Raw genomic sequence first — 26,132 nt, 5'->3', positions numbered from 1 at the left:
CGATGTGTGCATGCGTGTCTGTGCGTGGGTGTGACGGGGCATGCGTGTCTGTGCATGGGGGCTGTGTGTATCTGTGTGTGTGTCTGTGGGTGCCTCTGGGTGTGCACATCTGTGTATGTGGGGGTGTGTGTCTGAGCACATGTATAAGCATGTACACGGACACACGCACAGCAGCCCCACATGCTCGTGCTGCGCACGCCTGTGCACACGCAGCCTCCCTTTGCACTCACCCCCTGGGTGTGCCCGGCCTCACACGCATGTGCACACCACACCCCCAGCCTCCCACTGCCACCCCCAGCCACACGTGCGTGGCCTTGCACACCCCTCCCCTGCAGCAGCACATGGTGTGCACGCCTTGCACGCTCACCCCCCGTGCCCCACACTGAGCGGCTGAAGCACTCCTGGCCCTGTGGGGCAAGAGGAGCCAGCCCTGCAGCCCCCCACCCTGGAGCCCCTCGCCCCACAGGACCCCCACCCCATGGGAGCTGGCCCCACAGCCCCTCGCCCCACGGGCCCCCCAGGAAGGGAGCCGTTGCTGCCCACAGGGGAACCCCCGCTTTATTTGCACATTGTGGTCCGGCATTTACCAGCCGGGGGGTTACAAATGCTGCAGCTGCGGGGGAGACCCCCACCAAGGGACCCTGCACGCTCCCAGGAATGTAGGCAAATCCCGCTGGTGAGGAGGGTCCCTGCCCGCCCCCGGCCCCCCCAGTCCCCACAGCAGGAGGCTGCACCATCCTCCATGAGCTGCGGCGGCCATGGTCCTGCCAGGACAGTGTTCGGCATGGGCAGAAGGCGCTCAGGGGGTACAGCCGGATCCCCCCCCTCGCCGAGGGGCTGGCAAACTGAGCCCCTCGCCTGCGGCCCCACTGCGCAGCCGGGAACTCATGTTCCAGCAGCTCAAAGGTGGCCCGGTGGCACCCACGGCCGCTGGGCCCTGCCGAGGGAGATGAGGTGGGTTTAAGCCGGGTGCCGGGCCATGGCGTGTCCCCAGGGATGCCACAGGCAGGGTCCAGGCTGGTGGCAGGGTGGCTGGGGTCAGTACCGAGGTCGCTGGTTGTCGGCGCCGTTACTGGCGGGTCCCCACGGGGTCACTTCACCACCAGGACGTAGAAAGCCATGAGGACGCAGGAGACGGCCACAGCCACGTGCAGGCGGGTGCCAATGACAGCAGCTGGGGGGTCAGGGCAGAGTGGCGTGAGCCGGGGTGGGTGCAGAAGGTGCCCTGGGCTGGGGTGAGACCCCTGTATCCTCATCCTGGTGCCCAGTGTCCCCATCCCAGATCCCTGTGTCCCCACCCTGGCGCCCAGCGTCCCTACCCCGGACCCCTGTAACCCCATCCCGGATTCCTGTGTCCCCAACCTGGCACCCAGCATCCCCATCCCAGACCCCTGTAACCCCACCCCAGACCACTGCGTTCCCACCATGGAGCCCAGGGTCCTCATGCCGGACCCCTGTAACCCCACCCTGGAGCCCAGCATCCCCATCCCACACCCCTGTAACCCCATCCCAGACCCCCGTGTCCCCACCCTGGAGCCCAGCACCCTCACCCCAGACCCCTGTGTCCCCACCCCAGACTGCCTTAACCCCATCCCAGATCCCTGTGCCCCCAACATGGCACCCAGCATCCCCATCCCAGACCCCTGTAACCCCACCCCAGACCCCTGTGTCCTCACTTTGGAGCCCAGCATTCTCACCCCAGACCCGTGTCCCCACCCTGGAGCCCAGTGTCCTCATCCCAGACCTCTGTAACCCCACCCTGGACCCCAGTGTCCTCATGCCGGACCCCTGTAACCCCCACCCTGGAGCCCAGCATCCCCATCCCACACCCCTGTAACCCCATCCCAGACCCCCGTGTCCCCACCCTGGAGCCCAACATCCTCACCCCAGACCCCTGTGTCCCCACCCCAGACTCCCTTAACCCCATCCCCGACCCCTGTGTCCCCATCCTGGCGCACAGCGTCCCCACCCCAGGCCCTGGCTCACCCTTGTAGAAGACGCCCCAGACGCCACGCTTCTCGGAGAGCAGCCAGGCCTTGAGCCGCGGCACCTTCCGCAGGTAGGCGCAGGTGCAGACCAGCAGCAGCCCGAACACCAGCAGCCCATCCAGCGAGTACACTGCAGGGAGCCTCAGTGGGGCCAGCCCCCCCCAGACGGACCCAGGCCCCCAGCTCCCCCCAAAAGGGACCCAGGCTCCCTACCCAGGCCCCCCAGCTCCACCCTAGATGGACCCAAACACCTCCCAGGCCCCCCGAAAACAGACCCAGGCCTCCCCAAGGCCCCCCAGCATTCCCCAAAGGGCCCCAGGCCCCCCAGCTCCCCACCCAGACACCCCCAGCTGCCCCAAAAAAGGGCCCAGGCCCCCAGCTCCCCTCCCCAGCCTCACAGCTCCACCCTAAACAGCCCCAGCCCCACCTCCCCTGGCCCCCCCGCAAAGGACCCAGGCCCCCAGCTCCCCTCCCTGGCCACCCAGATCCCCCTGCGACAGACCCAGCCCGCCGCCTCCTCCCCGGCCCCCCAGCAAAGGACCCAGCCCCCCACCTCAGCTCCCTCAAAAGGGACTCAGGTCCCCAGCTCCACACCCAGGCCCCCCAGCTCCCCCTCAAACCAGACCCAGGCCTCCCCCAGGCCCCCTAGCTCCCCACCCAGACACCCTTCTCCCACTCCCCGCAAAAGGAGCCCAGGCCCCCAGCTCCCCTCCCCAGCCTCCCAGCTCCCCCCTAAACAGACCCAACCCCACGACCCCTGGCCCCCCAGCTCCCCTCCCAGGCCACCCAGATCCCCCCTAAACAGACACAGTCCCCCCCTCCTCCCTGGGCCCCCACCTCAGCTCCCTCAAAAAGGGACCCAGGTCTCCAGCTCCCCCCCCAGGCCCCCAGCTCCCCTCCCTGGCCCCCAGCTCCCCCCCAAACGGACCCAGGCCCCCACGTGGCCCCCTAGCATAGGTCCCAGGCTCCCTGCTCCCCACCCAGGACCCCAACTGCTAAATGAACCCAGATCGCCCCCCAAAGGAACCCAGGACCCCAGCTCCCTGCCCAGATCCCCCTAGCCCTGCCCCCTACTAGTAAAAGGGACCCAGGACCCCAGGCCCCCCACCTCCCCCTAAAAGGGCCCCAGGCCCCCAGCTCCCCCACAATTGGACTCAAGCCTCCCAGCTCCCCACACAGACCACCCCAGATGCCGCAGAAGGGGCCCAGGCCTCCAGCTCCTCTCCCAGGCCCCCCAGCTCCACCCCAAACTGACCCAGGCCCCCCAGCTCCCCACACAGACCCCCCAGCTCCTCCCAAAAGGGCCACAGTCCTCCAGCTCCCCACACAGTCCCCTCAGCTCCCCCAAGAAGGGGCCCAGGCCTCCAGCTCCTCTCCCAGGCCCCTCAGCTCCGCCCCAAACTGACCCAGGCCCCCCAGCTCCCCACACAGACCACCCTGCTCCCCCCCAAAGGGCCACAGGACCCCAGCTCCCCACACAGACCTCTCATTTCCCTGAGCTCCCCCAAAAAGGGGCCCAGGCTCCCAGCTCCCCACGCAGACCCACCCAGCTCCCCCCTCCAGGGACCCGGCGCCTGAGCGGACAGTGACACCCCCCACCCCCCGTCCCCGGGGCTCCCTGAGGTGCCCGAGCAGCCGTGTCGTCCCTCACCGTTGGTCATGGCGGCGGCGGAGCCCCCCGGCGCTCCCCGGCCCCGCGGCGCTGCGCACGCGCGGCGCCCCTTCCCCCTCCGCCGCCAGCGCGACACCGGAAGCCGCAGGCGCGGCCAGTCGCGCGCCGATGGCGCCAGGCACGGGCAGCCGACGGCCGAACCGCCAGGCGGGGAAATCGAGCCGGCCTGCGGGAGCAGGCGACCTCAATCGAGCGCCTATGGCAAGGGGCAGTGTCAGTATAGCCCAGTACTGGCCCCACTCGCCCCACCAGCCCCCGTGCACGCGGCCCTCACTAAGCCCCAGAAACTACCAGTGCACCCAGTGCGCTCACCCTCTGTGGGGGGACACCCCATTCCAGTCCCCCAGTGACCCCCTGTCCTCCCAGTAACACCCCAGTGCAAAAATCTCTGCACTGGCTCCCAGTGACCTCCATGTTCCCCAGTAACTCCCATCCCGCCCAGAGCACCCTGTTCCCATCGCAGCTCTCCCAGTAACTGCCAGTGCCCCCAGTAATCCAAGGTTCCCCAATAACCAGTGCCGCCAGTAATCCCCCCAGTAACTCTGTGTGCCACGCAGTCCCCACCCCAGTCCTCCCATAAGCCCTGTCTCCCAAATGACCCCCAGTGCACCCAGTCTGCACCCCTCCACCCACCAGGCCCACCCACCCACCCTTCTACCCACTCACCCACCCACCCACCAACACACCGCCCATGTGTCCATCCCTCCACCCATTCATGTCCTTCCACGTACCCACCATCCCCCCCTGCAGCCACGTGTCCATGGGCGGTTGGGACAGTTGGGTTGGGATGGTGGACCAGGGGTGGCCGAGGGAGGCGGCGTGGCAAGGATGGGTCAAGGGATGCTCGTGGGTGGCTGGGCCATGGGGACAGCTGGGGCCAGGCTGCTGGGACACCCAGGTCAGGAGATGGTGGGGCCATGGGGACAGCTGGTGCCAGGCTGATGGGACACCCAGGTCAGGAGGTGTTTGGGCCATGGGGACAGCCATGAGGACCTTCCTGGTCCCCATGTGCTGCAGCAGGAGCTGTAGGTGGTGGTGGGGCCGGACCCCCTGCGGGCAGATGGGAGCAGGAGCTGGCTGGCAGGGCTGGGGGCTGCCCTGAGACCCCCCGGCAGACTCGGCTGCCCCAGCCGGCACATGGGAATGGCACCCGGCGCTGTTATTCCGGGAGAGCTCATGGCCGGGGGCCACTGCCTGGCGCCCCTGGGGTGGTGGGATCCCATGCGCCGGTGCCCGGGATGAGCTGGCAGAGCCGGGGTGGCACTGGGCAGCGCTCGCACACCCCAACTGGCACCTGCCCCGGCGCTCACTGGGGGGAAAAAACCATAAAATAAAGGCTGTCATCTGGTTTTCTTGATGCAAATGTGCCAGATGGAGACAGCAGTGGGGACGGAGATGGGGACAGGCACGGGGATGGGGACGGGGATGGGGACAGGGCTGGGATGGGGATGGGGTGTCGCTGGCTTGGGCTGACAAGGGACAGAGTGTAGCCACGGTGGGAAAGTTGCAGGGCAGTGTGTTTGGTAGTGGTCCCATCCCACCCCAGATGCAGGCTGGTGTCCACCCAAGGCCTTCAGCCATCTCCTGGTGACACGGAGCCTTCCTCCACCCCCCTGGTCTTCCTCTCCCCCCTCCTCTTTTGGGGGTTTCTTTCTTCTCATTGTGTTTTTTTTTTCTGTTTCCAAAATTAAACACGCTTCCCCTCCTGCCCCTTCCACCCTGCAGCCCTTGCCCCATTGGGAAGGAAGTGCGAGATGCTGTTTTTGAGCAGATATCAAATCAACAACCCGACCGCTGGGTGCGGCAAGCACCACCCTGGGCACTGGGGAGGGCACCTGGCCACCACCATGGCTCCTGAGGAGCTCTCCGGCTCGGCTGACTACGATTACCCACCAGTGACCAATGTGATGGTGAACGAGGAGGTCTTCTCCAGGTGGGAGGTCTTCTTCACTACTGTCTTCATCCCCATCCTCTACACCTTCATCTTCCTCCTCGGCCTCGTGGGGAACCTCTTTGTCATCATGGTGATGGCCAAGAAGAGCGGGGGCAAGCGGGTGGTGGACACCTTCGTGCTGAACCTGGCGGTGGCTGACATCATCTTCATCTGTACCTTGCCCTTCTGGGTGGTGGCAGGGGCGCAGGGGAACCGCTGGCTGCTCGGTGAAGGGCTCTGCAAGGTCAGCAGCTATGCCATCGCCGTCAACCGCTGCTCCAGTATCCTCTTCCTCACTGCCCTCAGCATGGAGCGCTACCTGGTCATTAGGAAGGTGTTGGACACCAAGATGGTGGGTTCCCAGAGGTACATCCGCATCACCTGTGCCATCATCTGGACTGTATCCCTCCTCCTGGGTGCCCCATCCCTGGTGTACCGGCGCCTGGATGGGGACGACTGCTGGGATGAAGATGGAGAGGACTTCAGCCTGGCCATGGTCTTCCTCACCTTCCTCCTGCCCTTGGGGATCATCACCTTCTGCTACTGCTCCATTTACTGCCGGCTCCAGCGCCACATCCGGCTGGGCAGGGGCGTCCAGCGCTCCCACCGCGCCATCATCACCATCGTCGCAGCCTTCCTCTGCTCCTGGCTGCCCCTCAACACCTGCAAGGTCCTGCTCTTCTTCCTTGCCAAGGGGATGCTGGTCCTGTCCCAGGGGCAGGAGGTGGCCCTGAGGTGGGTGGTGGCCAGCAGCACCTGCCTGGCCTTCGTTAACAGCTGCGTCAACCCCCTTGTCTATGCCCTGATGGACGGGCGCTGCCGCCCCCGATGTCCCTTCGGTCCCTGCACACTGGGGACGGGTCCCAGCACGGCTGCCCGCTCCTCCACCACCGACTCCAGCCTCCTCTTTGGTGGCCGCATCTGGACCAAGACCCCCGCTGGCCCCCAGCACAGGGCTGGGACTGAGCTCCAGCTGGCACCGGGGGTCCCACGGGGCCACCCCGGGGTGAATACCCCCCCATGCTCCCCAGTGGCCCCGGGTGCCACCGCGGTCCCCGCTGTCCTGCCTGGTCCCCAGCTTTAATCCAGGTCCAGCCCCCCCGGTGCGATTCCCGAGGGAGCAGCACCCCATCCCAGCCCCAGCCCTGAGCAGGCAGGATCTGGCCCCAGGACAACCCCCTTCCTGCCCCATCGCCCCCCCACCCCGAGATGCTCTTCATAAGGGATGGCTTCAGGAGCAACAACCTGGTTTTAATCCAAATTTAATCCCAATTAATAAAACTTAGCCCTATGACTAACAATGTATTTTAGTCTTTGAGCTGTTTTTACCACCCGTGAGGGGGAGAGGGGGGCTCGGCGCCAGTGGGGCTGCCAGCAACTCTGCCTGCTGCAGGGACAGAAAAAAACCTTTTTTTCTCCAAATCTGCCTTTTTTTTTGCTCTGCTGGGGTCTCTGTGCCGCTGGGCAAGGGGTGGCTGCGTCAAAGATGGGGTCTGTCCCATCCCCCGCCATCACAGGGACATTGGGATGCTCTGGGGGCGGGGGGCGGGTGCTGAGGGGGCTGTGGAGCTGCAGGGCACCGCTGCTCTGCCTGTGCTCCTGCCTGCAGCTGCCTGCGGCTGCCTGCTGCCTGTGCAGCGAGCGCCTCTCCTGCCTGCACCCTGCCTGCCCCTCACTGCTCCCTGCCTGCACGCTGCCTGCTCCTGCCTGCTCCCTATCTGTGCCCTGCCTGCACCCTGCCTGCACCCTGCCTGCGCCCTGCCTGCACCCTGCCTGCGCCCTGCCTTCCCCTAACTGCTCCCTGTCTGTGCCCTGCCTGCCTCCTGCCTGTTCCTAACTGCCCCTGCCTGCCCCTGCCTGCACCCTGCTGGCCCCTCTCCTGCCTGCACCCACCTGCACCCATGCTGTCTGACTGCTCACTGCTCCTCTCCTGCCTGCAGCACCTCCCCTGCCTGCCCCTGCCCACCCCCTGCCCGCCCCCTGCCCTCTCATCCCGGTCCCCACAGGCCGTGGGACCGTCCCCCCGGCTGAGACAGACTTTCCACCACCTGCCCCTGGCAGCCCAGGATGTGGCCAACCCGTCTGTGCCCTGATTCATCTCGCTCTGCACCGGCAGCTGTGGCAGCGGCGTTCCCACGGCCTGGCACAGCCCTGGCACAGCCCTGGCACAGCTCTGGCACAGCTCTGGCACAGGTCTGGCACAGCCCTGGCACAGCTCTGGCACAGCTCTGGGACAGTCCTTGCACTGCCCTGGCACAGCCCTGGCACTGCCCTGGCACAGCCCTGTCACAGCCCTGTCACAGCTCTGGCACAGTCCTTGCACTGCCCTGGCACAGCTCTGGCACAACTCTGGTACCACCTTTGCACTGCCCTGGCACTGCCCTGTCACAGTCCTTGCACTGCCCTGTCACAGCCCTGGCACAGCTCTGGCACAGCTCTGGCACAGTCCTTGCACAGCCCTGTCACAGCTCTGGCACAGCTCTGGCACTGCCCTTGCACTGCCCTGTCACAGCCCTGGCACAGCCCTGGCACAGCTCTGGCACAGCTCTGGCACCACCTTTGCACTGCCCTGTCACAGCCCTGTCACAGCCCTGTCACAGCTCTGGCACAGCCCTGGCACAGCCCTGGCACAGGTCTGGCACTGCCCTGGCACTGCCCTGCTCTGCCCCTCACCTGTCTCCTCCTGCCTGGGTACAGGGACAGGACAGGCTGCCTCTGCTCCCAGCGGGTTCCTGCCCTGGGAAGGGACGGTGGCAGCAGTGCCAGGGTGGCAGTGCCAACCCCATTGCCCTGCCCGTGCCACCAGGCTCAGGTCCCTGCTGGCCCTGGCATTCTGGGGACGCCAGCCCTGGGGGAGATGTCCCAGCCATGGGCCATGGCAGGGATGGGGACAGTGTCCCTGTGCCTGGCCTGGCCCTGCACAGCACCAGGGATGGAGCCACCACCCAGCACTGTGCCGTGGTGTGCCATGCCATGCTGTGCCGTGCCGTGCTGTTGCCATGGTGTGCCGTGCCATGTCACACAATACCATGACATACTGTTCTACCTCATATCATGCCCTACTATGCCACACCACATCATGCCATGCCATGCCACACCACACCACACTGTGCCATGCTATGCCATACCATGCCGTGCCGTGCCAGGCCAGGCCATATGATACCATACCATGCCACACTGTGCCACGCTACACTGTACTTTGCCATATCACCCACAAAGTGCCAAGCCATACCAAGCTGTGCAGAGCCATACTGAGCTGTGCTGAGCCACGTCGAGCCATATGGCACTGTGCCATGCCGTATTGAGCTGTACCAAACCGTAGTGAGGTATGCCATGCTGTGCTGAGCCATGCCAAGCTGTGCCAAGCCATGTCAAGCCATACAGCACCATGCCGTGCCATATTGAGCCATACCAAGCCATACCAAGGCATGCTGTGCAGTGCCAAGCCGTGTCAAGCTGTGCTGAGCCGTGTTGAGCCATACGGTGCCATGCCGTGCCATATTGAGCCGTACCAAGCCGTGCTAAGCCATGTTGAGCTGTGCCAAGCTATGTCAAGCTATGCCGAGCCACGTCAAGCTGTGTCAAGCCCTGTGGAGTCATACAGTGGCATGCTGTGCCATATCGAGCCATACCAAGCCATGCTGAGCTGTGCTGAGCCATGTTGAGCTGTGCCATGCCATGCTGAGCCATGTCAAGCCGTGCTGAGCCATGCTGAGCCATCCAGCGCCATGCTGTGCCATATCGAGCCATACCAAGCCGTGCTGAGCTGTGCTGAGCCATGTTGAGCCGTGCCAAGCCGTGCCATGCTGTGCTGAGCCATGTCAAGCTGTGCTGAGCCATGTTGAGCCATCCAGTGCCATGCTGTGCCATATTGAGCCATACCAAGCCGTGCCGAGCCGTGCTGAGCCGTGTCAAGCCGTATGGTGCCATGCCGTGCTGTACTGAGCTGTACCAAGCTGTACTGAGCTGTGCCGTGCCAAGCCGTGCCATGCTGAGCTGGTGGGCAGGCCCTCGCCGTTGCCGCCGCCGTGGGGCAGAGGCCGGGGCGCGTGGGGCGGCGTGGGCGCGGGTGGCGGCGGCTGGGGAAGGTGTTGCTCACCCGCTCCTCCCCTCCGCCTCAAGTCAAAACACGTCCCCGTGTCCTGGGTGCAGCAGAGCCGGCAGCGGCGGCGAGCGCCCAGGTAAGGCATCGCCCCCCGGCCCCGCCGCGGACCCCCCGGGACCCCGCACCCCTCCCTGCCTCGGTTCCCCAAGCCGCCCCGCATCCTGCTGGGGGAAACTGAGGCACGGCAGGGGCCACAGCAATGCACAAACAGAGGCAAGGACACCCCCCCTCCCACCCATTCCCCCCCCCAGGAGCAGGGGGTGCCGGGGATGAGCCCCTTTCCCAGGGCCAGCAGCCACCCCCACTCCGGGAGCTGCCTCCAGCCCAGACGGAAAAGAAATCAAAACTGGGAGAAACTGGGAGAGGCGCCCAGCGAAACCGGCCGGGGCGGGAGCAAGGCCCCCCCCAGCCCCCCCGCCACACCCCGACCACCTTTGCCCCCGGGATGGGTCTCACCCAGGCACCACGCACGTGTTCGCACACCTTTGTTTATTGTAGGACCTACAAGAAGGCAGGGAAAGCAAACACGGCCTCGCCTTCCTCCCCCGCCGCCATCGCCATCGCTGGGCGGCCGGCAGGGACGGGGCGATGCGAGGGGCTGGGGGGAGCGTGTGCAGGGGGGCACCCATGGGTGCTGCCTGGGGGGTGGCGAGGGGACAAGGCTTCTCCCTGCTGTTGCCCGTAGGGTCCCGGCCCGGCATGGGGGAGGTGAGCGACACCGACAGCGGGATCATGCTGCACTCGGGTGAGCGCTGGGGGGGTACTGGGGGGGGAGGTCCCGGGGTGCCCCCGTGCCCCCCACGTCCTCTCGCTGGGCTGAGATCGGGGCACTTGGGTGCACAGGGCTGCCCTGGGGACACACAAAAGCTCCTTGAGGGTGGGGGTGGGGAAATGGGGGGTTCCCCTGTCTGGGGGGGGCAGACCGGCTTTGACTCAGCCGGATTTCGCTCCGGGATGGCTGAGTCAGGGTGAAACCTTCCCTGTGGCCACCCCCCCACCCCCCCCCCCTGTGCTGGGAAATCACGGCTGCCCCAGGGGAGCTGGAGCACCCATGGGTGTTGTTGGGGGGGGGGCTCACGGCTGCTGGGGGAAACTGAGGCAGGGAGACTGGGGTGAGGAGGGGGAGTGGGGGGTCTGGATGCATCTCAGAACATCCGTCCATCCGTCCCCAGGCCCCGACAGCCCCGTGTCGCCCCTGAAGGAGCGGGCGCAGGCAGGGCGCAGGCAGCAGGCGCTGGAGGCTCGGCTGGAGGGCTGCGTGCAGGAGCTGCGGCGGCTCTGCCTGCGCGAGGCGGTGAGTGGGGGGGGGACGGACCCCTGCCTGACCCCCCCTGCCTGACCCCCCTGCCCCACGCCAGCAGCTCAGTGTCCCCGGGCCGCCCCCCCAGGAGCTGACGGGGACGCTGCCCTGTGAGTACCCTCTGAAAGCTGGCGAGAAGCCCCCCAAGGTCCGGCGCAGGATCGGTGCTGCCTTCAAGCTGGATGAGACCCTCGTTCTGCATGGGGCGGTGAGGGGCTCGTCAGTGTGCAACCGGGGTGGGGGGCATCCCTGTGGTGGGCAGTGGGGACCCCACCAGTGTGCAACTGGTGTGGAGGGGCATCCCTGGGGTGAACGGTGGGGACCCACCAGTGTGCCACTGGGGTATCCCTGTGGTGGGCAGTGGGGACCCCGCTGGTGAGCAACTGGGATGGGGGCATCCCTGGGGTGGGCAATGGGGACCCCGCTGGTGAGCAGCTTGGATGGGGGCATCCCTGGGGTGGGCAGTGGGGACCCCGCTGGTGAGCAACTGGGTTGGGGGCATCCCTGGGGTGGGCAATGGGGACCCCGCTGGTGAGCAGCTGGGATGGGGGCATCCCTGGGGTGGGCAGTGGGGACCCCGCTGGTGAGCAACTGGGTTGGGGGCATCCCTGGGGTGGGCAGTGGGGACCCCACCAGTGTGTAACTGGGGTGGGGGACATCCCTGCGGTTGGGAGTGGGGACCCTCCTGGTGAGCAACCGGGGTGGGGGGCATCCTTCGGGTGGGTGGTGGGGACCCTGCCAGTGTGCAACTGGGATGGGGGCATCTCTGGGGTGGGTGGTGGGGACCCCGCTGGTGTGTAACCGGGGTGGGGGGCATCTCTGGGGTGGGCAGTGGGGACCCCCCTCCAGCCCAGCCTGGAGCCATGGAAGATGTCCAAACGTCACCCAGAGATGTCCCCATGCCCATCCCATCTTGTGCCTGGCTAGTGTGCAAGCATGATGGGGGTGGCAGCGTGCTGAGCGTGTCCCCTCGGTCCCCAGGACCCGCTGAGCGCCCTGGAGCGGGACCTGGCGCTGCAGCTGCAGATCGCCAAGGCTGCCCGCCGCCTCTGCCGGGAGGAGAACATCAGCAAGCGGCTCCGCAAGCGCCGGCAGACAGCAGCGCTGCTGGAGGAGCAGAAGCTGAAGGACCTGGAGAACATCCTCAACCAGCGACGGCTCCTGGCTGGCCAACGGCCTTTGCCTGCTGGTGCTGGAACCAGTGCTGCTGAGGGTGAGCCCCCCTTGTGCCCCCCTGGCTGGCGGTGGCTCGGTTGGGGGATGCTGGTGGTCAGGGAGGCAGAAATGGGTGCAGCTTGCTTGGGTGTCGTTGGTGAATGCACCCCAGTATGCCATCCCTGGCACGTGGCACCCCAGTCCTCCATCCCTAGTGAATACACTCCCCAGGTGCCCCCCAGTATGCCATCCCTGGCGCGTGGCACCCCAGTCCTCCATCCCCAGTGAACACACTCCCCAGGTGCCCCCCCATATGCCATCCTTGGTGAACACACCCCATTTCCCCGTCATCTGATGAGTGCACCCCTGTGGATGCGTCCCAGTTCTCCATCCCCAGTGAATGCACCCTACTGGGTTCCCCCCAGTGTGCTGTCCCCAGTGAATGCACCCCAATTCCCTACCCCTGGTGAATGCCTCCCCCTAGATGCACCCCAACACACCATCCCTGGTGAATGCACCCCAATTCCCTACCCCTGGTGAATGCACCCCCCTAGATGCACCCCAACACACCATCCCTGGTGAATGCACCCCAATTCCCCATCCCCGGTGAATGCCTCCCCCTAGATGCACCCCAACACACCATCCCTGGTGAATGCACCCCAATTCCCCATCCCCGGTGAATGCACCCCCCTAGATGCACCCCAACACACCATCCCTGGTGAATGCACCCCAATTCCCCATCCCCGGTGAATGCACCCCCCTAGATGCACCCCAACACACCATCCCTGGTGAATGCACCCCAATTCCCCATCCCCGGTGAATGCACCCCCCTAGATGCACCCCAACATACCATCCCTGGTGAAGGCACGACTCTGAGAGCCCCCTGAATACCATCCCTGGTGCAGGCACCCTGGTGAATGCACCCCAATCCCCACACCCCCAGTGAAAGCACCCCGATATGTTCTCCCTGATGGGTGCACCCCACTGAAGGCACCCCAGTACTTCATCCCAGCTGACTGCCCCCTCATGCATGCACCCTGACATGCAGCCCCCAGTGAATGCACCCCAATGCTTCATCCCTGGTGGCTGCATCCTTGTGAGTGCACCCCAAAACTTCATCTCCAGTGCATGCACCCCAATACACCATCCCTGCTGGAGACACCCTCATTAATGCACCCCGATACTTCATCCCCAGTGATTACACCCCAGTGCACCATCCCTGCTGTATGTACCCCCAAGAATGCACCCCAAAACTTCACCCCTGCTGGTTGCACACCATGTCTGCCCCCCAATCCGCCATCCCCAGCAAATGCACCCCAATGGGTGGCAGGATTTGGCCCCGCTGCGGTGTCCCCCTCCTGGTGGCAGCCATCCAGGTGGGTCCCCCCTTGCCCCCGTGCGTGCCTCGGCTCTGTCCCCCCGGGACTTCTGCGTCCAGCCGTCCCCAGGGACCAGAGACATGGTGGTGGTGGCTTCTTCCCTCCTGGTGCCCCCAAAGCTGGCCGGCTCCCCTCCTCCTGCCCAGCCTGGGCAGGCTGGGAGCTGCCTGCAGCGCCGGCAACGCAGCTCGGCAAAGCCGGCCTGGCCGGTACCGCCACTGTCCCGGAGCGTGTCGGGACAGGCGGCGTGGGAGAGGGAGAGCGGAGGCCTCCGGGGACGCGCTGGGTGGCGGCGGGTGCCCTGGGAGCGTTTTGGCACCAGCACCGGCACCGGCACCGTTCTCACCTGTCCCCTGCCCCGCAGAGCTCAGCGCCTCCGACGAGAGCTCCCTGTCGGATGCCGTCCTGCTGGAGGAGGGTAAGGGGGCTGCGGGGGCAGGGGACACACACCGGGGTGCCCCCCCGTGTAGGGCCCCCATCCCAACCCTCCATCTCTCCCACAGAGGAGACACGGCTACCAGGACCTGCCACCCCACGGGGGTCCCCGTCCCCCGAGGAGCCCCCTGAGGGGGAGGGGTCAGGGCCCCCGCCGGCCTCCTCCAGCCCCTGGTGCGAGACCAGCCTCGACAGACCCTATGAGAAGGCCAAAAAACCTGGCTTCGACCCCGGGGATGGGGAAACCCGGGGGTCCCGGTGCTACCCCGGGTCCCCACCAGCCATCCCTGCTACCCCCTCGGCCCCCGGCAGCCCTGACCCCACAGCCTCACTGGCACCCAGGACGGGGGACGTCCCCCCCTACCGCTTTGTCCCCATCAGGACCCTGGTGCTGTGCCGGCAGGCGGGCTCCAGCGCTCCCAGCACCCCGGAGCCATCGGGCCGGCGAGGACAGTCCCAGTCCCTGAGGTATGTCCTGTGCCTGGGGAGGGGGGACAAGGGCTTCTGCAAGGGAGGATGGAGACAACCCCATGGGAAGGAGGATGGAGATACCCTCATAGAGATGATGGAGCTAAACCCATGGGGAGGAGGAGCAGGGGGGAGATAATCCCATGGGGAGGATGGAGATACCCTCTTGGAGATGATGGAGCTAAACCCATGGGGAGGAGGAGCAGGGGGGAGATAATCCCATGGGGAGGATGGAGATACCCTCTTGGAGATGATGGAGCTAAACCCATGGGGAGGAGGAGGGGGGAGATAATCCCATGGGGAGGAGGCTGGAGATAGTCCCAGGGAGAGAAGATGGAGCTAACTCGCTGGAGATGATGGAGCTAACCCATGGGGAGGCTGGAGCTAATCCCGTGGGGATGCCTCACCCTGCACCCACAGGGTGCTCAGTCCCATGTCCCCCCCCTTCCCACACCCCCGGCCTTTTGGGTGAGAGGCAAGGGGAAGGGGCCGCCTCAGCTGCAGCCCCCTGCCCGCAGGGTAGAGGCGTGCTGGCAGCCCGGCGAGCCGCGGGGCCGCAGTGCCGTACCCCGCCGGCGCCCCACGTACTACACAGTGACGGTGCCCACCGCCTGCATCCCGACCCCCGGCCCCGCCTGCCGCTCCGGCTCCGACGACAGCATCTCCGACCTCTCCAGCATCTCCCACGCCACCTCCCCGGGCAGCAGCAGCCCCGACGTCTCCTTCCCGCGCCCCAAAGTCCCACCACCCCTCGCCGAGCCGGGTTACTACCCCCGCGGTGCCCACCGGTTCCTGCCACCTGCCAGCCCCCCAGCTTTCCTCTACGAGCAGGATCTGGCCCCGTTACGCTACCAGCGCCTGGTGCCCTCGCACAGCCGCATCGTGCGCACCCCCTCGCTCAAGGACTACGCGCCGGCCGGGGGTCGGGGGCTCTCCAAGGCGGCTGTGACCGAGGAGCTCAAATCATGGCACCAGCGTGCCCGGCTGCGGGGTGCCCGTCCCCACTCCCTCGACCGGCAAGGGGCCTTTCGGGGACCCCGCGGTGGGACCACCAGGGACGTGCCCATCACCCGTGGAGTCCTGCCGCGGACTCAGGTAGGGCATTGGGTGCTGGGACGGGGGTCGGGGTGCGGGAGAGTGGAGGGCAACATGATGCCCATTCCCCTATGGTGACCCCCTGGGTGCTGCCCTGTGGGTGACTGGGTGACATGAGTTGCCACCCTGAGGTGGTTCATGGGTAAGTGGCTCTGGTGGGGTCCCATGAGGGTCCCCAGAGCAGGCATAGGGTCCTGAGGGGATCCATGGGGAAGAACTGGGGTCCCATGAGTTTCCCTTGGGGCAGGACGGGGGACCCCTAAGGGTCCCTGGAACAGGACTGGTGAAGGTCTCGTGGGACAGGGCCAGTTCCCTAAGGGGGTCCCTGGGACAGGCCCAGGGTCCCAGAAAGGTCCCTAGTGCAGGAATGGGGTCCTGAGGAGGTCCCATGGCCAGGACCAGGGTCTTCTGAGGCTCTTGGGCACAAGACCAACATCTCTCAAGGCTTTCTGGGGCCGGATGAGACCCTCTGATGGTCCCTCTGGGCAGGTCCAGGGTCCCATGAGCAGGATCCAGGGTCCCATGAGGGGTGCTGGGTCAGGCCAGGATGCTGAGGGGGTCCCTGGGTCAGGGCTGGGGTCCCACGTGGGTCCCTCCAGTCACACCCAGCATCCCACGGACAGAACCCAGGGCCCCACGTGGGCTCAGCAGCGGGGTGCCCCTGGGCAGGAGGGTCCCTGCAAACATTTTGGGGGGTGGCTCCCCTCCACCTGGGGGGTCCCGCTGGGATGGGTGCAGGGAGCACAGCGTGGCACACCGTGCTGGGATGGTGGCACCCATGGCACAGCCGGGGCCCATGCCGGGCAAGCCAGGACCTGCAGCCGTGCCCCCCCCCAACACCCCCTGCCGCGGGATGTGCCCCCTGGGGTGCTGCCCGGTCCAGGGTGGGGTGCCGGCACCCACAGGCTCCTTCTCCCACGCAGGCGCCCCCGGTACGTGTCCTGCGGCGCTCGGCGGACGGCGTGCCCGTGCAGGTCTACGTGCCTGAGAATGGCGAGATCGTCACACAAGTGTGAGCGTGGGGACCCCCACCCTGGGGGGGGCACAGCCTGGCTGGGCCAGGGCCAGGGCCGTCCCACAACCCTCCTCCCCCCCCATCCCCCCCGTATGAAGACACGGGTGGGAGGCACAGCCGCCCCCCAGCGCTCCTGGGGTGTGCGGCGCTGGGACAGGGTGGCTGGGGCTGGCCCCCACCCCCGTGTCCCCTCGCTGGCACTGTGACCCCGCTGCTGATGGTGCCACCGCGATGGGGGGCGTTGGTCTCTAATAAAGGTGGTCGTTGAGGTGCTCCTGCCCTCGCCAGCCTCGGGATGTGTCACCTCTGTGTCCCCAGCCCTGTCCCTGGCAGGGTCACCCCTCCCCTGGATCCAGCAGTGGGTTGGCATTGCCAGGATCGGGCCCCGGGGGCTGGGGGTCCGGCCGTGCCTCTGTGGGCTCGGGATGGGGGGGCAGGGCAGGGGTGGGGGGAGGGGAAGGCGGGCAGGGGGCGGACACGAAGGGTGCAGGGGAAGGGGTGCGAGGGGGGAGAAATAAGGGGTGCAGGGGAGGGGAAGGGGTGCTGGGGAGGGAAATGATGGGGAGCGGGGGGGCAGGGAAGGGAGGGGGCTCGGGGGCTGTGAAAGGCGGGGGTCAGTGCAGGGGGACAGGGCAGGGGTCCGGGCAGGGGGACAGTGCAGGGGTCCGGGCAGGGTGACAGGGCAGGGGGTCAGTGCAGGGGGACAGGGCAGGGGGACAGTGCAGGGGTCCGGGCAGGGTGACAGGGCAGGGGGTCAGTGCAGGGGGACAGGGCAGGGGGACAGGGCAGGGGGACAGGGCAGGGGTCCGGGCAGGGGGACAGGGCAGGGGGACAGGGCGGGGGGACAGGGCAGGGTGACAGGGCAGGGGGACAGTGCAGGGGGACAGGGCAGGGGGACAGGGCAGGGGGACAGTGCAGGGGGACAGGGCAGGGGGACAGGGCAGGGTGACAGGGCAGGGGTCCGGGCAGGGTGACAGGGCAGGGTGACAGGGCAGGGGTCCGGGCAGGGGGACAGTGCAGGGTGACAGGGCAGGGTGACAGGGCAGGGGGACAGGGCAGGGGTCCGGGCAGGGTGACAGGGCAGGGGGACAGGGCAGGGTGACAGGGCAGGGGTCCGGGCAGGGGGACAGTGCAGGGGGACAGGGCAGGGTGACAGGGCAGGGTGACAGGGCAGGGGGACAGGGCAGGGGTCCGGGCAGGGGGACAGTGCAGGGGGACAGTGCAGGGGGACAGGGCAGGGTGACAGGGCAGGGTGACAGGGCAGGGGGACAGTGCAGGGGTCCGGGCAGGGGGACAGGGCAGGGGGACAGGGCAGGGGGACAGGGCGGGGGGACAGGGCAGGGGGACAGGGCAGGGGGACAGGGCGGGGGTCCGGGCAGGGGGACAGGGCAGGGTGACAGGGCAGGGGGGAGAGGGCAGGGGGACAGGGCAGGGGGTCCAGGCAGGGCAAGGGCAGCCACGGGGCGCGGGGAGGGCAGCGGCGGGGGGGCCGGGCCGGGGTCCCCCCCCAGCGCCCCCGCAGCCCCGCCCGGCCGTGCCCGCGGGCCCGGGACGCTCCTCCCGGCGGGCGGGGGCCGGGGCCGGGGCCGGTGGCTGCGGCGGGAGGCGCCGCCGCGGGGGGGCACCGGGCAGCGACCGAGCGCCGGCGGGCTGCGGCGTCACTGCGGGCCTGCGCCGGCCCCGCACCGGGCTGCACCGGCCCCGCCGCACCGGGACCGGGACCGGCCTGCACCGGGAGCGGCGCCGGGACACACCGGGAGCGGCCCTGGGAGCGGCCCCGGGATACACCGGGAGCGGCCCCGGGACACACCGGGAGCGGCCCCCGGAAGCGGCTCCGGGAGCGGCCCCGGGCTCCCCCGGCCCCGCCGCCCCGGCCCCGCTGCCGCAGCGCAGCCGCCGCCCCCCGCCCCCCCCCCGCCCCGGCAGCGCTGAGCGGCGGCCCCAGGCGCGGCCCCGGGATGGGGCCCGGTGGCCCCGGAAGCGGGTGGCCCCTGGCCGGGACCGTGCTGGTGGCCGTGGCCGCCTCGCTGGGTAAGAGACACGGCGGGGGGGCACGGGGAGGGGGTCGGGCGGTGCCACCCGGTGACGGGACCCGGTGCCACCGGCCGTGCCCGTGCCCGGCGCCAGCGCGCGGGGGTCGCTTGCGCCAACGTGTCCCCCTGTGTGTGTTCCCCACCCCCCCCCACCCCCCCCGCCCCCCGTTTGCTGCTTGCGGGACATCCCCGGCGTGCGCGGAGCCGGTGGGTGTCCAATCCCGGGGGGGTCGGGGGCTTCCCACACGCGGCCCGTGCCTCAGTTTCCCCGCTCGGCGCCGAGCTGCCGCGGGCCCCTCGGGCGGGGAGCGAACCCCATATGGGACCCCTGAGATCCGCTGGGAGCCGGGGGTGGGGAGCGCGCTGGAGCCCCCCAGGGACCGGCCCAGCCCTGGTGGCTCCGTGGTCGCTGTCGCGGCGCCTCCGGCCGCCCCCGGGCCTCGGCCCGCGGCTATTTCGGGGAGCGCAGGTGGCTCGGGCCAGAAATAGAGCCGGGAGGCGGCGGGGGAGCGGCTGGGGGGGCTGCGTCAGGCGGAGCGGGGTCCGTGAGGATGTGGGGCAGGATGGGGTGGGGGCTGTGAGGATGTGGGGCAGGATGGAGCGAGGTCTGCGAGGATGTGGGGCAGGATGGAGGAGGTCTGCGAAGATGTGGGGCAGGATGGGGTAGGGGCAGCGAGGGTGTGGGGCAGGATGGGGTGGGGGCTGCAAGGATGTGGGGCAGCATGGAGCGAGGTCTGCGAGGATGTGGGGCAGGATGGAGGAGGTCTGCGAGGATGTGGGGCAGGATGGAGGAGGTCTGCGAAGATGTGGGGCAGGATGGGGTAGGGGCAGCGAGGGTGTGGGGCAGGATGGGGTGGGGGCTGCAAGGATGTGGGGCAGGATGGAGCGGAGTCTGAGGAGACGTGGGGCAGGACGGAGCGGGATCCAGGAGGACATGGGGAAGGATGCAGTGGGGTGTGGGGGTACGCGGGGCAGGATGCAGTGGGGGGACAGGATGGAGTAAAGTACAGGGTACAGGGAGGCAGGATGAGGCGGGGTATGGTGGGAGACGTGGGTCAGGATGGAGCAGGAAGGGGGGGACATGGGGGCAGAATGTGGTGGGGTGTGGGGGGTACATAGGGGCAGGGTATGGGGGGCCATGGGGCAGGATGGAGCAGGATACAGGGGGCCATGGGGCAGGATGTGGTGGGGTACAGGCCATCCCCCTCGGACAGCATGTGGGGAACACGGAGGACGTGGGGTGCTGCTGGTGCCACTGGGGGTGGCAGTGGCCGGGCGGGGGGTGCCCCGAGGCCCCGGTGACGGGCGGCTGTCCCCAGTGGCGGGGGGCGAGGACTGCCTGTGGTACGTGGACAGGAACGGCTCCTGGCACCCCGGCTTCGACTGCGACTTCTTCACCTTCTGCTGCGGCACGTGCCACCAGCGGTACTGCTGCCGCGACCCCCTGCGCCTGCTCACCGAGCGCCAGCAGCGCCACTGCCTCGCCTTCAGGTGCTGGGTGCTTGCCTTTGGGTGCTGGGCCATGGGGACTGGGCAGCGGTACTGGGTGCTGGGCACTGCTACTGGGTGCTGGGCATTGGTACTGGGCAGTGGCACTGGGTGCTGGGCATTGGGTGCTGGGCACTGCTACTGGGTGCTGGGCAGTGGCACTGGGTGCTGGGCAGTGGTACTGGGTGCTGGGCATTGGGTGCTGGGCACTGCTACTGGGTGATGGGCAGTGGCACTGGGTGCTGGGCAGTGGTACTGGGTGCTGGGCATTGGGTGCTGGGCACTGCTACTGGGTGATGGGCAGTGGCACTGGGTGCTGGGCAGTGGTACTGGGTGCTGGGCATTGGGTGCTGGGCACTGCTACTGGGTGCTGGGCAGTGGTACAGGGTGCCGGGTGCTTGCCTTTGGGTGCTGGGCCATGGGGGCTGGGGGCTGGACACTGGGTACTTATACTGGGTGCTGGGCATTGGTACTGGGCGCTTGTACTGGGTGCTAGGCATTGGGTGCTGGGCACTGCTACTGGGTGATGGGCAGTGGCACTGGGTGCTGGGCATTGGGTGCTGGGGGCTTGTCTGGACATCCTTGTCCCTCCAGTCTCCAGCTGGGTGCTCCAGGGTGCCCCTCGGTGTTGCGGCCACTGGTGTGACTGGGTGGGGGGGGAGGTACAGTGTGGGGGCGGGGGCTGTGCCCCAGTGCCCCCTCCCCCACGTCCCCACGTGCCGCAGCCCCAAGACCATCGCGGGCATCGCCTCGGCCGTGGTGCTCTTCATTGCCATCGTCACCACCATCGTCTGCTGCTTCATGTGCTCCTGCTGCTACCTGTACCAGCGCCGGCAGCACCTCCGCACCCCCCTGCAAGGTGGGGGGGCTGGGGGGCGGGGGGTCGGGACTGGGGGGTCGGGTGGGGGGCCTGGAGGGATGCAGGAGGGGGATTAGGGTGCAGGGGGGAGCACCTGGGTGCAGGGTGTGGATTTGGGTGCTGGGGGAGGGTACTGGAGTGGGTGCTGCTGGGATCACCCTGATGCCCATTGCTGCCCCCAGCGCCCCCCTCAAGGGCCACCAACACCTGTGGGCACCGCCGGGCCCTGTCCCCATCCCAAGGTGCCGCAGCCCCCCCCCATCTCTCCCGCAGGCCCAGAGATCCCGCTGTCCAGCTACCCCCCCGCAGGCCCCCCACCCCCCTTCCCTGTGGACGCCAAAGCCGGCCCTGCGCCCCCCCCAGCCCGGCTTCACCCCCATGGCCATGTACCCGCCAGCCGGCCCCGCCGCCCAGTACCCGCTGTACCCCTCCGCCCCCCCCATCTACAACCCCACAGGTGAGCACCGGACTGGGGGGACACCCTGTCCCCCGGGGGGGCGCAGTGACCTTGCCAGGGCTGACACCCCATCCCGTTTCCCTCCGCAGCACCACCCCCCTACGTCCCAGCACAGCCCAGCTACCCCGGAGCCTGAGCACCCGCGGGGACCCCGGCACCCTCCCGCCGCCGGCCAGCGGGGCCCGTCTGGGGACCCTTGTCCCCCCGCCCTGGGCCCGGGGGGGTGCCCCAGCTGTGGCTGGATCCAGCCCTTCCCGGCCGTGCCGGGGCTGACCCCGTGCCAGCAGCACAGGGCAGCTCTTGTCCTGCACACTGGGCTCTTTGTGGGTGCCTCCACCCAGCCCTGGGTGCCAGCAGCCTCTGCACCCATGGGGGGGGCGCCCGGGGGTCCCCCGAGGGCCGTGCATCACCGCACCCCCGCACCGATTTGGCCCCGGCTCTCCCCCCCCCCCCCCGGGGTTCGCATTAAACCGTATCTTGCACCCCACAGCCCGGTGTCATCTTGGTGGCTTCCCCCAACTCTGCTCCAAGGCTTCTCCATCTACAAACTGGGTAAATGGGCAATTCCCACCAAACCAGCCGCCAGGATGAGCCAGCTGGGGAGCGCTGCTGCCCCCCCAGCCCCACCACACAAAGCCAGGGTGCGAGAGCATCCCCAGTGGCATTTTGGGTCAGAAAGCAGAAAATTCAGCGCTGGGCTCGGGGCGCAAGGCCAATTCCTCCATCCGCCCCTCCCCCAGCCCTGGCTCTCTGGGGCTGGGACCCATCTCCCCCCGCAGCCGGTGGCACGGGGACAGGTGCTGGGGCACAGATTCACCGGCTCCTGCTGTGATTCATGTGCCCCCCGCACCGTCGCTGGGAAGGGGGGTCCCATGGGAGGGGGGGTCCCAGCCACCAGCCACCAGCTACATTTGGGACTGCTGAGTCCATCACTCCTGGGGGGGAAAAAGCCATGCAGACCCCCCAGGGGGCAAATGCAGACCCCCCAGGGGGCAAATGCAGATCCCCCAGGGGGCAAAAAGCTGTCCCATCTCCCGGGGGACCACAGGTCCCAGCATCCTGTCGCCCCCCAAAACCCCACAACGAGCCCAGGGAGGGGGGAGCCGGGGGGCAGCTCTGAGTTTTATTGAAGTGGGATGGAGGGGAAAAAAATAATAATAAAAATAATAAAAGCAGCAAGGTGGGTGCTGGGGGCTGGGGGGGAAGCTGTCCCCAGGGCGGTCCCCGCCGGCCACGGGTGCACGCAGCCAGCTGCGTGGGGGCTCAGGGTTTGGGGGCCGCCTGCTCCCGGAGGTAGAGGTCACGGATTTCGGCCAGGCTGCGGCTGAGGCCGCCCAGTGCCTGGGCGATGACGCGCAGGACGGAGGTGGTCTCCCGGCGGCTCTCGGCGTATTCCCGTCGGAAAGCTTGCATCTCCTGCACCAGCCGCTCGTTGGACTGGACGATGCGTTTTTCGGCCGGTGTGAGCTGGGCGCAGTCAGGTGCCCCGTCCGACAGCCCCGCCGTACCGGGGGGGCCCGGTTCGCCCGTACCGCAGTTATTGAGATTCTCGGCCTCTTGCTCGAAGAGGATGCTCGGGAAGTCGGAGCCCAACGGCTCCTGCTGCCCACCCAAGTCGCCGAGGGAGAGTTCGGGGGGCGCGGGGCGCGGGGGGCTGCGGCTCCAGCCCTCGCACAGCTCGCTGGGCGGGCGGACGCTGGTGCGGGGCAGCCGGCGCTCAGCACCACGGCCGGGGATGCTGTCGGCAGCCGGGCTGTGGAAAGGCTCAGTCTTCACCTCCACCGGCTCCTCCTTCACCGCCTCCTCCTTGACGCCTGTGGGATGGACGGAGAGCGCAGGGCAGCTGGCGGGACCCCCCCCATCACCCCACGGACTGAGCAACCCGACCTCCTTCTGCCTCTGCTTCCTCTGTCCTCATCTCCCTTGTCCCCATCCCCGTACTCCCGTGTCCCCTCTCCTGCACACGGTCCTGGTCCCATCTATGCATTCACATCTCCATAGCCCCGTTGTCCATCATCAGTCTGGCCCCATTCCATGTCCCTTGTCCCTCACCTGGTCCCAGTAGTCCCATATCTCTGTCCTGAATGTGGTAGCCCCATGTCCCTGTGTGGTCCTGGTACCCCCATGTCCCTGCCCCAGTCCCACCAGTCCTTGCCCTGTTCCCAGGCCCCTCTTACCCCTGTCCAGGTCCCTTGTCCCTGTCCTATTCCTAGTCGCCCACATCCCTGACCTGATCCTGGTATCCTCCCATCCCGATCCCAGCGCTGCTGTCCCTCGAACCTGCACTGGTCCATGTCCCTGTCCTGATCCCAGTCCCCTCAGGCCTCTGTCCCCGCCCCAGTAACCCCCATCCCTGTCCTGCTCTCAGTCCCCTCCTGTTGTTGTCCTGGTACCAGCCCCCTGCCCTGGCCCAGGTGCTCCCATTCCCTGACCTGGTCTCTGCTCCTGGCCCTGTCCTGGTCCCCTGCCCCGGTGCCCTGTCCCTTGCCCCTGTCCTGGCTCCAGCGCCCAGTGTCCCTGGCCAGATCCTTGTATCGTCCTGTCCTGGTCCCAGTGCGCCTGTTGCTCTCCCTGTCTCCTATGTCCTGGTCCTGTTCTTCCCATGCCCCTGTCATCCATGTCCTTATGCTGGTCCCGTCCCCCCCCCCCCAATCCCTGTCCCATTTCTCCATGTCCCTGTCCTTCTCCCCTGTGTCTATGTCCCCTCCATGTCCCCGCCCCACATCCCCATTCTGATTCTCCCTGTCCCTGCCCCAGTTCCTCCATGCACCTGAACTGGTCCCAGCGCCCCCACACCCCTGTCCCTCACATCCCTGCTCCAGTCTCCACATCCCTGCTTTGGTCCCCTGTATTCATGTCCTGGTCCCCCATGTCCTGGTCTCAGTGTCCCTGTCCTGGTCCTGATCTTCCATGTCCCTGTCCCAGTCCCTCCACACACCTGTCCTGGTCCCAGTGCCTTGGTCGTGGTCTCCTGTGTCTCTGTCCCAGTCATCCATGTCCCTGCCCTGGTACCACCATGTCCCCATCCTGGTCCCCTGTGTCCCTGTCCCTCCATGTGCTTGTTCTGGTCCCACTGCCCCTGTGTCCCTGTCCCCCAGGTCACAGTCCTGCTCCCCCATATCCTGCTCCCAGGGCCCCATCCCAGTCCTAGTCCCCCCCCATGCTGGTCCTAGTGCCTCCATGTCCCTGCTCCAGTCCTTCCATGCACCTGTCCTGGCCCCTCGTGTCCTGGTTCCCCGTGTCCCTGCTCCTCCGTGTGCCTATTCTGGTCCCAGTGCCCCTGTCCCAGTCCGGGTCCGTCCCATCCCTGCCCCAGCCTCGCCGTCCCTGCCCCGGCCCCGTGTCCCGGTGCCCCCTGGCCCTGCCCGGTGTCTCAACCCCTGCCCCGTGTCCTGGTGCCCCCCAGCCGCAGCCCGGTGTCCTGTGTCCCGATGCCCCCTCCCTTGCCCCAACCCCTGCCTGGTGTCCTGGTGCCTCCCTGCCCGACGTCCCAGTGTCCCTGGCCCTGTCCCGTGTCCCATGTCCCGGTGCCCCCCCTGCCCCATCCCCTGCCCCGAGTCCCGGTGCTCCCCGGCCCTGCCCGGTGCCCCGGTGCCTCCCCCCGCACCCACCGTGCGGCGCCACCACCTCGACGCTGAGCAGCGGCGGGCCGGTGCCGGCGGCGCCCCGCGCTCCCCAGCCGGGGGCGGGCCCGGGGCCGAGCTCGGGCGGGCCGGGCCCGTTGCCGCTGCCGTTGCCGGGCCGGGCGGGCCGGGCGGCCGGTCCCTGCCGCTCCTGCCGGTGCCGGGTGATCTTGTCGTTGGCGCGGCGGCGCAGCCCCCGCCAGCGGTTCTTCACCTCGCCGATGTCGCGCTGGTTGCGGCCGGCGGCGTTGATCTTGTTGGTGATGCGCCACCAGATCTTCTGCTTCTCGTAGGCGTTGACGGTGCTGGCGGCGGCGCCGAAGAGCAGCTGCTCGTACTTGAGCACCTCGCTCATCAGGATGTCGATCTCCTGCAGCGTGAAGTTCGGCTTCCGCTTCAGCAGCCCCCGCCGCGCCCCGCCGCCCGCCGCCATGCTCCCAGCCGCCGCCGCCGCCGCCGCCGCCTCATGGCGCCGCCCCGCCGCCCGCCGCCCCGCCGCCCATCGCCCCGCCGCCGCCGCCGCCGCCGCCGCCGCGCCTTTTGTCCTGCGCCGTCTCCGCGACACCGAGCGCCCCGCGGCACCGAGCGGAGCGGGGCGGAGCGGGGCGGAGCGGGGCCGGCGGCAGCGCGCCCCCTGCCGGCGCCGCCGGGCGCTGCCGGTGCTGGTGCCGGGTCGAGACGGGACTGGCCCCCCCCGTCGTTACCGCGCCCCCTGCAGGCGCCGCCGGGCGCTGCCGCTGCCGGGGCGAGACGGGACCAACACCCCTGCCGGCGCCGCTGGGCGCTGCCGGTGCCGGTGTGACACGGGGCCGCCCCCCCGTCGTTATCGCGCCCCCTGCTGGCCGCCGCTGGGCGCTGCTGGTGCTGGTGCCGGTGCCGGTGCCGGTGTGACACGGGACTGCCCCCCCGTCGTTATTGCGCCCCCTGCCGGCCCCCGCTGGGCGCTGCCGGTGCCGGGACGAGACCGGACCGCCTTCCCCCTGGTCGTTACCGCGACCCCTGAAGGCCGCCGCTGGGCGCTGCCGGTGCCGGTACCAGTGCCGGTGCCAGTGCCGGTGCCGGTGCGAGACCGGACCGGCCCCCCCGCCCCACCCCCCCGTCGTTATCGCGCCCCCTGCCGGCCGCCG

The 26,132-nt window shown here is 68.3% G+C and overlaps 5 protein-coding genes across 6 annotated transcripts; 3 read left to right on the top strand and 2 right to left on the bottom strand.

Annotated features, from left to right (window-relative positions):
• Window positions 1-536: 536 nt before the first annotated feature.
• TMEM167B (transmembrane protein 167B) lies at window positions 537-3,684 on the bottom strand. 2 transcript variants are annotated; one of them, XM_037410843.1, is made up of 3 exons: window positions 3,640-3,684; window positions 1,987-2,118; window positions 537-1,230 (listed from the first exon to the last, which is right to left on the bottom strand). In XM_037410843.1, the coding sequence occupies exons 1-3, from the start codon at window positions 3,647-3,649 to the stop codon at window positions 1,097-1,099; spliced, it is 276 nt and encodes a 91-aa protein (XP_037266740.1). In that variant the 5' UTR covers window positions 3,650-3,684; the 3' UTR covers window positions 537-1,096. The 2 variants fall into 2 exon arrangements, with proteins under 2 accessions (XP_037266740.1, XP_037266741.1); XM_037410844.1 differs by having other exon boundaries at window positions 537-1,174.
• Window positions 3,685-5,507: 1,823 nt separating this feature from the next.
• LOC119158391 (probable G-protein coupled receptor 25) lies at window positions 5,508-6,677 on the top strand. Its single transcript, XM_037410213.1, has one exon. The coding sequence runs from the start codon at window positions 5,508-5,510 to the stop codon at window positions 6,675-6,677; it is 1,170 nt and encodes a 389-aa protein (XP_037266110.1).
• A 3,689-nt stretch (window positions 6,678-10,366) lies between these two features.
• On the top strand, window positions 10,367-16,837 carry INAVA (innate immunity activator). The gene is made up of 8 exons (XM_037410477.1): window positions 10,367-10,443; window positions 10,871-10,992; window positions 11,087-11,206; window positions 11,980-12,211; window positions 13,897-13,950; window positions 14,036-14,435; window positions 14,954-15,530; window positions 16,454-16,837. The coding sequence occupies exons 1-8, from the start codon at window positions 10,398-10,400 to the stop codon at window positions 16,544-16,546; spliced, it is 1,644 nt and encodes a 547-aa protein (XP_037266374.1). The 5' UTR covers window positions 10,367-10,397; the 3' UTR covers window positions 16,547-16,837.
• A 1,271-nt stretch (window positions 16,838-18,108) lies between these two features.
• On the top strand, window positions 18,109-21,638 carry SHISA4 (shisa family member 4). The gene is given in 6 exon segments (XM_037410684.1): window positions 18,109-18,576; window positions 19,898-20,069; window positions 20,792-20,925; window positions 21,199-21,278; window positions 21,280-21,382; window positions 21,472-21,638. Coding segments are annotated over 6 exon segments (609 nt in total). The 5' UTR covers window positions 18,109-18,503; the 3' UTR covers window positions 21,519-21,638.
• Window positions 21,639-22,475: 837 nt separating this feature from the next.
• On the bottom strand, window positions 22,476-25,622 carry LOC119158566 (myb-related transcription factor, partner of profilin-like). Its single transcript, XM_037410683.1, has 2 exons — window positions 24,994-25,622; window positions 22,476-23,196 (listed from the first exon to the last, which is right to left on the bottom strand). Exons 1-2 carry the CDS (start codon window positions 25,436-25,438, stop codon window positions 22,646-22,648), a joined length of 996 nt encoding a protein of 331 aa, XP_037266580.1. The 5' UTR covers window positions 25,439-25,622; the 3' UTR covers window positions 22,476-22,645.
• Between the last annotated feature and the right edge of the window lie 510 nt (window positions 25,623-26,132).

This window comes from Falco rusticolus, chromosome 17 (genome assembly GCF_015220075.1).
Source record: "Falco rusticolus isolate bFalRus1 chromosome 17, bFalRus1.pri, whole genome shotgun sequence".
Taxonomy (NCBI): domain Eukaryota; kingdom Metazoa; phylum Chordata; class Aves; order Falconiformes; family Falconidae; genus Falco; species Falco rusticolus.
The sequence above is the reverse complement of the archived record's forward strand: the minus strand, read 5'-3'. Positions and strand labels throughout refer to the sequence as shown.

What these genes read in the sequence shown, in the direction of transcription:
- LOC119158391 (XM_037410213.1), top strand. Translation starts at nt 5,508, where the DNA reads ATGGCTCCTGAGGAGCTCTCCGGCTCGGCTGACTACGATTACCCACCA.
- INAVA (XM_037410477.1), top strand. Translation starts at nt 10,398, where the DNA reads ATGGGGGAGGTGAGCGACACCGACAGCGGGATCATGCTGCACTCGG. An exon ending in CGGGATCATGCTGCACTCGG is followed by an intron (nt 10,444 to 10,870) that starts GTGAGCGCTGGG and finishes ATCCGTCCCCAG; the next exon opens with GCCCCGACAGCCCCGTGTCG. An exon ending in TGCCGTCCTGCTGGAGGAGG is followed by an intron (nt 13,951 to 14,035) that starts GTAAGGGGGCTG and finishes TCTCTCCCACAG; the next exon opens with AGGAGACACGGCTACCAGGA.
- LOC119158566 (XM_037410683.1), bottom strand. Translation starts at nt 25,438, where the DNA reads ATGGCGGCGGGCGGCGGGGCGCGGCGGGGGCTGCTGAAGCGGAAGCCG. An exon ending in CGAGGTGGTGGCGCCGCACG is followed by an intron (nt 23,197 to 24,993) that starts GTGGGTGCGGGG and finishes TCCATCCCACAG; the next exon opens with GCGTCAAGGAGGAGGCGGTG.
- TMEM167B (XM_037410843.1), bottom strand. An exon ending in CTGGGGCGTCTTCTACAAGG is followed by an intron (nt 1,231 to 1,986) that starts GTGAGCCAGGGC and finishes GTCTCACCCCAG; the next exon opens with CCCAGGGCACCTTCTGCACC.